At 43.6% G+C, this 12,500-nt stretch overlaps 1 protein-coding gene across 1 annotated transcript in view; it reads left to right on the forward strand.

Annotated features, from left to right (window-relative positions):
• LOC118494100 (alpha-1A adrenergic receptor-like) overlaps positions 1–7,585 on the forward strand; it is an 18,758-nt gene extending 11,173 nt beyond the window's left edge. Inside the window, exon 2 of the mRNA XM_035996571.1 lies at positions 6,977–7,585. Coding sequence (XP_035852464.1) covers positions 6,977–7,479 — 503 coding nt within the window. The 3' untranslated portion in view covers positions 7,480–7,585. The remainder of the gene's footprint in view (positions 1–6,976) is intronic.
• Positions 7,586–12,500: the final 4,915 nt, after the last annotated feature.

Genomic DNA, 12,500 nt, shown 5'->3' on the forward strand with positions numbered 1-12,500 from the left:
CAGTGTCTTTGAGGATGGATTTAGTACTGTTGAGGCAGCGGGAGTTGGCGAGCTCTTCCAGGGAGGGCAGAGGGCAGGCTATGGTCTTTTGGGCTGTGTCTATGACCCTCTGCAGAGCCTTCTTGTCTGCCGCTGAACACCCCGCATACCATGCTGTAATGGAAAAAGTGAGTACACTTTCGCTGATTGACCGGTAGAAGGACATTACATTACATTACATTACATTACATGTCATTTAGCTGACGCTTTTATCCAAGCAACACTTTTATCCGAGGTGTAGTCGGAAGAGATGCGTTTTTAGCCTTCGGCGGAAGATGTGTAGGCTTTCGGCCGTCCTGATATCGATGGGGAGCTCGTTCCACCATTTGGGACCCAGGACAGTGAACAGTCGGGATTTCGTTGAGTGATTAGTTCTCCCTCGCTGTGAGGGAGCAGCCAGCAGTTTGGCTGATGCAGAACGAAGTGGCGGGTTGGGGTATATGGTTTGACCATGTTCTGGATGTAAGCGGGGTGCTGATCCGTTCGTGGCCCTGTACGTAAGTACTAGTGTCTTGAAGCGGATGCGGGCCGCAATTGGTAGCCAGTGAAGAGAGCGGAGGAGAGGTGTAGTGTGAGAGAACTGGGGAGGTTGAAGACAAGTCGAGCCGCTGCATTCTGAATGAGCTGCAGGGGTCGGATGGCACATGCAGGCAGGCCAATCAGGAGGGAGTTGCAGTAGTCTAGACGTGAGATGACTAGAGCGTGAACCAGAACCTGAGGACACCAGCAGCTTCTGTTCGAGATGGTTTTTCCTGAGAATTCTCAGGAAGTGTAGTCGCTGCTGGGCCTTCTTTGTTATTTCTTTAGTGTTTGTGGACCAAGATTTGCAATTAGCCATCAATTTTCTTAAAACGGCCCATATTTGAGCTTTATATAGTTGATTTCTCGCATAGAAGTCTCAGAAGTGAATTTAATAACGAAAAAGTAGACAAACGATGTATAACTTTGCAGTGTCTGAAATATGAGACCTGCTGTCTCGTCTCCAATGTGTTTCTATGGGGTTCCTCAGCCAATCAGCGCGCAGCTCATCTAAATATTCATGAGCAGACCATATTTGGAAGAAAAGCTCTTGTTCCAAATAGAGCCATATTCACAGGGTAGTTAAGGGCCTAATAAAATAGTATTCGGGAAATTTTCAGCCCAACCAATGTTACATACCCTATTAGGAGACCTTAAGGAACAGGGTGAAATAACCTATATAATCATTCTATCACCCATTTAAAATGTCTAAAAAAAATCTAAAAAATTTCAAAATCAAAATGTTAGTAATTCGCTGAAGTATTGTGTTCTAGGTAACGCTACTCTAGCGCTCCTCTACTGCTACGCTAACGCTACGCTAACGCTACGCTAAAGCGAGAATAGAGTGCAACAGTCCCGCCCACAGCGGGTTCCGGAAGTAAAAATATAATGCAATTTCTCCATTGACAGTTGCAGTATAAGCCATGAAAGCGTAACCGTCGATGGTAGACTTAAAACCAGCTTGCCGACATGACTCAGCGATTGTATATGCTCATATAGACGCCACAAATCATGGGGCACTACCCTTGTTTAGAGATAAATGTCTTTTATTCGCGATGTCTTGGATAAGTACTTCATTACCCACAATCCTGAACAATCCCACAATCCCACAGTGATGCCTCTGATTGGTGGAACTCATGCTGGGGGGTGTCAGTACGTCACGAGGATTTACGACACTGCACGAATCACGATCTGTTCCACGTTTCTGACGTTAGCCTCTGCCGGGAAGCTAACGTTAGTTTAGCTAACAGCTAATTCGGCTAACCGCTAGCTGACAGCTTGATTCAGTCTAAAATAACGTTAACTCAAACTAAACACTGGGTAAAGCCGTCTACATAAGCCGTTATATATGTTAACGTTATTTTTCAGGTTTATTTTGAGGGTCTTTTAAAGTTATTACATGCTGTCTCAGCTAGCGGTTAGCCAAATTAGCTGTTAGCTAAACTAACGTTAGCTTCCTTTGTTCAGTGGTGCGCGGTGGTTTATGAGATGAGTAGTTCCTTCGCTCTGAGATGATGATATGTACACAGTCTTGTACCTTTGACTTTTTTGAATTTTCTGTTCGTTTTTTCACTCTAAATTATATGTTGTATGCTTATGAGTCACGTCCCGTCTGGTTAGCCTAAGGCACGGTCTAAAACTTTTTATAAACGGATTTTTCCAGACCTCTATGGGAAAAATGAACGGGAATTATACTTCCGGAACCCAAGGTCTCTCAGAGGAGGGGCGGGACTGTTGAGGTCTATTATACTCATCACCAAGAATCCAAGATGGCAGCAAGATGGCAGCAAGCTCATTGTCTGCTCAAGTGTCTCTCTCTGGACTAATTCGTTTTAATGAATTTTATTGTTTTTATCGTTTTAAAAGTTGCAGTTTAGTGTTTTTTTGGGTGGACATTAAAAGAGTTTAATTTAGCCTCCGCTTTACTTGATCCTGGGCTACCAAGCCTGAGTCACATCAACCTCTGCCTGGAGCCTGGGCTAACAGGCCTGAGCCTGCCTCATCCTCCTCCATCTAGAGCCTGGGCTAACAGGCCTGAGCCTGCCTCATCCATCTCCATCTGGAGCCTGTGCTAATAAGCCTGAGCCACATTTACCTACGCCTGGAGGCTGGGTTAACAGGCTTGAACCTGCCTCATCCATTTCCATCTGGAGCCTGGGCCAATAGGCCTGAGCCTGCAACATTCACCTTTCGCCTAGAGCCTGGGCTAACAGGCCCGAGTCTGCTACATCCACCTTCATCTGGAGCCTGGATTAACAGGCCCGAAGCTTGCCATATCCACCTCCACCCGGAGCCTGGGTTATCAGGCCTGAGCCTGTTTCATCCACCTCCACCTGGGGTCTGGGCTAACAGGCCCGAGCCTGTCACATTCACCTCCTGGAAAATAGCTACGGTTGTGCTACTCACAAACTGTTTCTGCTGATGTTTTTTAACATGAAGATTATGGCACTTTTAATAGTTTTATTATGTGTGTTGACCGTTTGGGACTTGGGACTAAGTAGTGCTCCTTGGGTAAGTACTGCTAATAATAAGCAGAGCATGTGTGGTATCTCCTATAGTGGCACTAAATCTGGTGCAGCAGGGCACCCTGAGTCTCCACTGTCTCATTTGGTTCTGGTCCTCAACTTCAAGTTGCCTGTGGTTGTACCTAAACTTCAGGCCTTCCTTGCCTTGTACAATCTTTCTCTTTCACTTGATGAAAAGCAATGCTTGGCTTCAACATTTGACACGCGTGAGTCTGTTCCAAAATGTAGTGTGAAACGAAGATTGATGATTGTTCTACTTTTACTTATATCTGGAAACGTGCAACCAAATCCTGGACCTGAGCTGAAATGCGCCCAGACCCCTGCTGATTTCAAATCAATGCCTGGGTTAAAATTTGTTCATCTTAATGTGCGCAGCTTATTACCCAAGATGGACATGGTCAGAATTTGGGTGAAATCGACAGATGCAGATATTGTGATCATTTCTGAAACCTGGTTGTCCAAATCTATTTCTAATGATGACATCGCCATACTTGGATACAACGTTCATCGTACAGACAGGCCCAAAAAAGGTGGTGGCGTAGCCATTTATGTAAAATCAAGATTTGGTGTATCAATTGTTCTATCTGAATCTATTTCTAAACAAATGGAGTTTTTGGCTTTGAACGTAGAAATAGTTAAGTCCCTGTCTATAACTGTTGCGGGGTGTTACAGGCCTCCATCTGCCATCAAGGAAGCATTACCATCCTTACAGTATCTTTTGTCAAAATTAAATTACAAGGAACTCTTATTGGCTGGAGATTTTAATTGGGATTGGCTAAATGCAGTTTCTGGTGAATTTAAATCCTTCTGTGACTCTATTAATCTAAGCCAGTTGGTCAACCTACCTACAAGGCCACATGTAAAGAGTCCAAATAAGTCTACCTTGATTGACTTAATCCTAACAAATGTCCCTCATAAGTTCTCATCAGCGGGTGTGTTCTGCAATGATTTGAGTGATCATTGTGTTGTTGCTATATGCAGGAACACTAAAATCCCCAAATGCAATCCCCGTATTATTTGCAAGAGAAATTTAAAAATATTTAATGAGCAAGCCTATCATCATGACCTAGCTTTGGTTAATTGGGGGCATTTGAGTTTGTTGCCAGATGTGGAACTGGCTTGGGCCTATTTCAAGGAGAGTTTTATGAAGATTGTAAATAAACATGCTCCTATTAGGAAATTTAGAGTCAAGGGTCGAGAGAACCCTTGGTTTTCTCCAGAATTGTCAGAGTCCATCCATCAGCGCAATGTGGTATGGGCCAAAGCCAGAAAAGGCGATTCTCCCTCTGATTGGTCTAATTTTAGGCATTTAAGAAATAAATGTACTTCTCTTATTAAGAAGGCTAAATCAGATTATTACTTATCTGTCACAACAGAAAATCTCAACAATCCACAGAAATTTTGGAAAGTGATAAAGTCTCTATCTGTAAATAGAAGACCTCAGGCTCTTCCAAAATATGTCTTAAAAAACTCTGTTCCTGTCTACGATAGGACCGAGGTCTTAAATATCTTTAACAATCATTTCATAGCTTCTGGTTCTTTGTTTGACTCCACAGGAGTGGCCCCCGTGACTCCCTGCACAGAACCTCAAATGTCTTCTGGAGAGTATTTTAATTTTGTTCCTTTTACTGTGCAGGAAGTGCATAAAGCTCTCAAAGCATTAGATCACAGGAAATCAAACGGACCGGACTTGATAGAGCCCTACTTCTTGAAAATAGCAGCTGATTATGTAGCTCAACCTCTTACGGTCCTCTTTAATCTTTCAATCCAAAACAAAGAAATACCACTTGTTTGGAAGTCTGCTTTTGTTACCCCTTTATTAAAAGGAGGTGATCCAGCTGTTATGACTAACTACAGACCAATATCAAACTTGTGTGTTTTGTCAAAACTTCTTGAATCTCTTGTTTGTGATCAACTTAAAGAGTTCCTGTACTCTAGTGACCTACTCTCTAAACTACAATCCGGCTTCAGGAAAAAACATAGCACCATCACAGCTGCTACAAAAGTGATAAATGATATACTTGTTGCTCTTGATAAAAAACAATATTGTGCTTCCCTTTTTATTGATTTGTCAAAAGCTTTTGACACTGTGGATCATGTTATTTTAAAACATAGGCTTTTATGTCTGGGACTGTCTAATCATGTTGTTTCATGGTTCACAAATTATTTGAGTGACAGGACCCAGTGCATTAAATGTGATGGTCTGTGTTCTGATTTTTTGGATGTCCACAAGGGGGTGCCGCAGGGTTCTATATTAGGACCCCTCTTGTTCATCATGTATATTAATGATCTAGGACAAGATGTGTCTGACGCTAATATGCATTTTTATGCTGATGACACAATAATTTACTGTTTTGGACAGAACCCTGTTAAAGCTGTAGAATCTCTGCAGAAAGCTTTTGACGTGGTCCAGCATACACTTATCCAGCTAAAACTGGTCCTTAACGCTGAAAAGACCAAACTAATGTTGTTTTCAAACAATAAGAAGGTCCCTCAATCTATCCCCTTTGTGTCCACTCTTGAGGGAAATGTCATAGAGATGGTTCACACCTACAAGTACCTTGGTATTTTGTTTGATGACTCCCTGACTTTTAAGCCCCATATAGACAATCTTGTGAAAATGCTTAAACTAAAATTGGCCTTTTTCTTTCGAAATAAATTTTGTTTTTCTTTTGAGGCAAAAAAGCGCCTTGTTAATGCAACATTTTATCCATTTTAGACTATGGAGACCTGTTGTACATGAATGCTTCTGCTAAATGTCTCCACAAGATTGATATTGTATATCACGCTTCTCTGCGGTTCATTACTAATTGCAAGGTCTTGACCCATCACTGTGAACTGTATTCCCGAGTGGGATGGCCTTCTTTGTCCTCCAGGAGGCTGGGTCACTGGTATACTTTCATTTATAAGGCCATGCTTGGTCTTTTGCCTTCCTACATCTGTAATTTAATCTCACGGAGGAGTGTTGGCTCTCACTGTTTGCGTTCGAATGATCTTTTGTTGCTCGCTGTTCCACTTGCCCGTACAGAATTGGGAAAAAGGGCTTTTGTTCACTCAGCCCCCCACACATGGAACATGTTGCAAAAAGACTGGAAATTGACTGAATTACTTTCATTGAACGCTTTTAAGTCCAGATTGAGAGCATTTGAGTCGATTCTTTGTAATTGTTTCTCATAATGTATATGTAATCGTATTGTATGTTTATAACTTTTTTGCTGCTTCTTGGCCAGGACTCCCTTGAAAAAGAGGTTTTTAATCTCAATGGGACTTTTTTCCTGGTTAAATAAAGGTTAAATAAAAATAAAAAAAAAAAATACTTGACGCTTCCAAGGTGGCACGCGCCATCGTGACATCAAAATGACGTAATATCCTGCCGGCGTGCCCAATTTATGGCGCGCGAGCAGAGGTCGCGCACGGCTCTTTTTTTTTTCAGCGGCGCGCGACAAAGTGGAAACGGGAGGCCGAACGGGTCGCAGCCAACGTGATGCCAGGACTCTCTCAGTGACTGCTAGTCTCTCTTGTAAACTTACTGGGTTAAGATGAGCTCTTTGATGGTGAATGAAAGGCTTGATCCGACGAAGTAGCTCATCCAATCAAATCGAAGCATTGACGGCAATGCTGCTGCCAGTTCTGCCGTTGTTTACCTTTTTCTTCTTCTTCTAGTTCGTAGAAAGAGCAACGTCTGTAGCCTTTGCTCATTAGCGCCACCGCTGTACAGGAGAAGACTGCAACTAGTGTCGCGAGCACCAGCGCGGGTATAAATAGTCAAGGCGATCCCATGACGTCACATTTGTACGCGCCAGCTGGACTGCGTTTAGTCTATAAGACCCTTAACACTACGCTAACGCTGTAACAATAATCACCACCGTGTGTCTTTTTTTTTGTCCCGACAGGCTCCATCTTTCCCGCGTACAGACCTTCAGACACCGTCTTCAAGATCACCTTCTGGCTCGGCTACTTCAACAGCTGCATCAACCCCATCATCTACCCGTGCTCCAACCAGGAGTTCAACAAAGCTTTCCAGAGTTTACTTGCAGTCCGCTGCCTGAGAAAGACTCCCAGATCGCAGCATCGGCACCTGAGTGCCGGCCAGAGTCACGCGCCGGGTCACGGCCAGAATCCAACTCTGGGAATGGACGGCAGGGCCGCGCCCTGTCGGCTCAGCCCATCATCTTCTACAGCGCTGTCCCGGACGCCGTCCTCCAGGGATAGCCAGGAGTGGAGAGGGTCTGTCCCGGCCGAGACGGGCCGAGATAAAGTGGCCAAACTGTGCAGTAAAAGCTTCCACCGAACCTGCTGCTGCTTCCCTAACTGTGCCACACCCCCTCCCACCGGAAACCTTCCCACCATCAAAATCCACCAACTCTCGCTGTCGGACAGAGGGGAGCCCGTATAACCCTTCATCCATGAGTCATAACGCCTCTTTTAAGGTCACGGATGAGACTATCTTTTGCGTTGGCTCTGCACCCAGCTGGCTTTTAAAGTTTTAGCTTTGATATCATTCTGTGACATCTTCAAAGAAAAAGAAATGGATACTTCCCTTTAGCTCCTTAAAGAGTTACTTTACTATATTTTTCTATGTTTTTGTGTCTAAGTGACTGATGGGAACAACAATCTTTGAAGTCAGCAGCGATACAAGCTGCATATAATGATAACCGTCCGTTAGCATCCACTAAAAGTTCTGTTGTTGCCGCTGACAGACTCAGATTATTATTGTGTATTAAGTGTCTGACAACATTATGAAAGGATCCCTACAGAGATAGACCTTTTAGTTAAAGAGTAAGATCCTTTTAGTTTAACATGAAACAGCCCCAAAATCACCATCACCAAACTACACCAGACTCCGTGTAAATAATCAGGACTTTTATCATCGTAAAACACACTTCATTCAAAGTGGACAGAAACTAAATAAAACTACCAAAAGCCATCTTGGTTCATCTTTCCACTGTTCCAACAATCACCACTCTGGTTTGGTTGAAATAAACCCTTAATTCACCCATTTACATGTGTGAATATGCTGGCTCTATACACGCTAAAAGTAGTGATTATTTACATGGAGTCTGGTGGAAATATGCTGGCTCTATACACGCTAAAAGTACTGATTATTTACATGGAGTCTGGTGGAAATATGCTGGCTCTATACACGCTAAAAGTACTGATTATTTACATGGAGTCTGGTGGAAATATGCTGGCTCTATACACGCTAAAAGTACTGATTATTTACATGGAGTCTGGTGGAAATGTGCTGGCTCTATACACGCTAAAAGTACTGATTATTTACATGGAGTCTGGTGGAAATGTGCTGGCTCTATACACGCTAAAAGTACTGATTATTTACATGGAGTCTGGTGGAAATATGCTGGCTCTATACACGCTAAAAGTACTGATTATTAACATGGAGTCTGGTGGGTTTGGCAATGGTGATTTTAACAAAAAGGTCTATCTCTGTAGGGATCCTTTCATAATGTTGTCAGACACTTAGAATAATAATCTGTCATAACAGTCTGTCTGAGTCTGTCAGCGGCAACAACAGAACTTTTAGTGGACGCTAACGGACGCTGAACATTTCTCCTGTAGGGTTACATTACAGGTGCAAACAAACGAAGTTACCCTTTAAAAAAGACGGCTTTGTGTAGAGTAACTGTCACTAGACATATCGTACATATCTAAAGTGGATAAAAAAAAGAAAATCCATAAAGTAAAGAGACCGAAAGGCTTCAAAATGTTTACATATTTTATATGACAGACAGAAAAGCAGTTCAAATGTATAAAAATGTAAGTTTTTTCTTGCATGATTTCACCAAATGTTGATCAGTGGTGCTTCTGATGTCTCCAAAGTTTTCCGGATGCTGTTCAAATGTTGTGAAAATGTAGTTTGTGTACTTCCCCGCAGTACACGGTAAAACCCGAGCAACCTTGCATACTCCCATGTCACATTACAATAAATTTGTATGACATACATACTCCTACGCAGGGATTTACGAGGACATTTCTGGACTCTTGTTGTTTCTTTTTTGAATGATTCACTGAATAAATCACCCGCTGAAAACGTCCACTCCATCTCTCCACATTCCCACAACTTCATCTACCTTCGAGCGCTGCCAGATGGAAGTCTTAATATACTTCTGTGGAATTTTATCTGACCCTGTGGTCGCTGACCTTAATCCTGACCGGCCCACAAGCCTCTTCAAAAAAAAAATATCCCCCCGAATTAGAGATGTCAAGTTAAGTCATACACAGACTTGGACATTCTTCTCTCAGGCCGTCCTTCTCGTTTCAGTTCTTGATTTAGTTGTCATCCACATGCAAAGTATTTTTCTTTTATAATATCTGGTCAACACAGAGACTCAGACTCGAGTCACACTTACACCCAGTCCTCTAAACCAGTGGTTCTCAAATGGAGGTCTGTGTCCCCCTAGGGGTTACTTTGGAGGACTGCAAGGGGGATATTTAAAGGTCCCATGACATGGTGCTTTTTGGATGCTTTTATATAGACCTTAGTGGTCCGCTAATACTGTATCTGAAGTCTCTTTATATAGACCTTAGTGGTCCCCTAATACTGTATCTGAAGTCTCTTTATATAGACCTTAGTGGTCCCCTAATACTGTATCTGAAGTCTCTTTATATAGACCTTAGTGGTCCCCTAATACTGTATCTGAAGTCTCTTTTATATAGACCTTAGTGGTCCTCTAATACTGTATCTGAAGTCTCTTTATATAGACCTTAGTGGTCCTCTAATACTGTATCTGAAGTCTCTTTATATAGACCTTAGTGGTCCTCTAATACTGTATCTGAAGTCTCTTTATATAGACCTTAGTGGTCCTCTAATACTGTATCTGAAGTCTCTTTTATATAGACCTTAGTGGTCCCCTAATACTGTATCTGAAGTCTCTTTTATATAGACCTTAGTGGTCCCCTAATACTGTAGCTCCATGCTAGCGTTAGCATGCTAGCTCGTTCTGAATGGCAAAACACGGCTACAACACACACTGTTCACCATAATCTACAAAAGAACTACTTACATGTCCCTGTTCTGCAAAGGAAGCTGACACCGTTAATTACCATTATATATATATATATATATATATATATATATAGTATTAACAAGTCTCCCAAATATATTAACATCCCTGCTGTCAACACACCCGGGACCGTACTTCTGTTCTTCACAATAACATGGCTTCAACAAGTTTGCTCATTTTTTAGCGCTTTCCATCACATGGTACCTGCTCGACTCGCCTCGACCCTACTCGCCTTTTTTGGTTTTCCATTAGGAAAGAAAGTCCCTGGTACCTGCTAACAGGTACTTTATTTAGTACCTCCTCAGTCGAGGTTCCAAGCGAGCTGAGGCGATACCAAAAGGTGACGTGAAAGCGACAGACGGGGGTGTCCTGAACAAACCCGCTATTTTTAAACAGTTTAGCCAGCTGTGTGTTTTTTTTGCTGCCTCCAGCTTCTTTAGAAACTAAATGTGTCTTCTGGCAACAACACACCTTCCACGTTCTGTGTGTGTGTCGCGTTAGGTCACGGCAGTTTACTGCGGCGCCGCTTGTGTTACAGTTCTGCGGAGGCTCCGGCAGAGCTTTCGCCGTAGCCTAACTACACACACACATGCCGGCTCATCGCACACACCAGCGCACAAGTATAAACATCAGGCCACTTACACAGCTAGGCTACGGAGAAAGCTCTGCGTGGAGCCTCCACAGAACTGTAAAACAAGCTCAAGTGGTCTGATGTTTATACTTGTGCGCTGGTGTGTGCGTTGAGCCGGCATATAAGACGACCAGCCACGCTGAGGCCGTACTAAAATCTGCAACGGAAAACGGACGCACAGTGTGTCGAGTAGAGTCGAGGCGAGTAGAGTCGAGGCGAGTCGAGCAGGTACCATGTAATGGAAAAGCGCCATTAGTTTCCGTAATCAGAGACTCAAAATAAAATACTGACTGGGAACTAAAGTGGACTTATAATCATGGGCGGAGACAGATGTTTTAAACAGTCAGGGCCCAAACCAAGAGGCTATGGGGTGTGCGAAGCACTGCTACTTGGGCGGAGTGATTATTACTCCAACTCTGAGCGAACTCCAGGCGAAGGGGCTTCTCAGGTGCTGCGAGCAAATCACTCCGCCCAAGTAGCAGCAGTAGCAGTGCTTTGCCTTCTGAGAATATAGTTCCCAGTATGTATACGGTTAGAAGATGGCTATGTGTCATGTGACCTTGTTATTTGTACACGAGGTGACTCTACAAATCACAACATGTAAATAGGAACATGTTGGTGTTATTTTGTCACTTATTGGGAGCAGTAGGCTAGATGGAGCCGGTTACCTCCAGGATCTGTGCTAAGCTAGGCTAGATGGAGCCAGTTACCTCCAGGATCTGTGCTAAGCTAGGCTAGATGGAGCCGGTTACCTCCAGGATCTGTGCTAAGCTAGGCTAGATGGAGCCAGTTACCTCCAGGATCTGTGCTAAGCTAGGCTAGATGGAGCCGGTTACCTCCAGGATCTGTGCTAAGCTAGGCTAGATGGAGCCGGTTACCTCCAGGATCTGTGCTAAGCTAGGCTAGATGGAGCCGGTTACCTCCAGGATCTGTGCTAAGCTAGGCTAGATGGAGCCAGTTACCTCCAGGATCTGTGCTAAGCTAGGCTAGATGGAGCCAGTTACCTCCAGGATCTGTGCTAAGCTAGGCTAGATGGAGCCGGTTACCTCCAGGATCTGTGCTAAGCTAGGCTAGATGGAGCCAGTTACCTCCAGGTTCTGTGCTAAGCTAGGCTAGCGGTGGGGGCGTCAGACAGAGTTACAACACGCACGGAGATGAGAAGGGTATGTATGGACTTATCTAACTCTGGGAGATACGGGGAATAAGACAAGACAAGTCCCGATAAGACGGCGTGTTCCTTTAACAGAAGCTATTTGCACTATTTCTGAAGCTGTTTGATAACTCTGCCTAAAATCTGCCTAAAAATCTGTACATCACTTGAGAAAAAACACATCAAGTCCTCCAAACCATACCAGAAAATCTGTCGTTTGCTGGGTCGGAGGGCAGGCAGTCGGACTCAATGACCAATCTGATTGGTGGAGCGCTAACCCTGAAATTACGAGCACACATTAAAGCACTAAAGGAGACTTTCAGCGTCAATAAGAACGACAAAGACACCTGACCAAGCGTCCAGATTTTACCAGATGGGAGTGAGAACGTGTTGGACGGTTGGCCGTCGGGTTGGTGTGTCAGGGGCTTTAGACACCAACACTACGGAGTTAAGTTGATAAAAAGATGGAGGTTTGGGTTTAAATCAGACCAGACTTCAATTCCTGAAGGTGACGCAGAATGTGAAGTCGCTCCGTTGGTTCCGTAAAGTTGAAAAAAAAACTCTGTTTGTTGCTTAACAGTGCAAAAAAATTCATTTACTTGAGGAAGAACGCC

This window comes from Sander lucioperca, chromosome 2 (genome assembly GCF_008315115.2).
Source record: "Sander lucioperca isolate FBNREF2018 chromosome 2, SLUC_FBN_1.2, whole genome shotgun sequence".
Taxonomy (NCBI): domain Eukaryota; kingdom Metazoa; phylum Chordata; class Actinopteri; order Perciformes; family Percidae; genus Sander; species Sander lucioperca.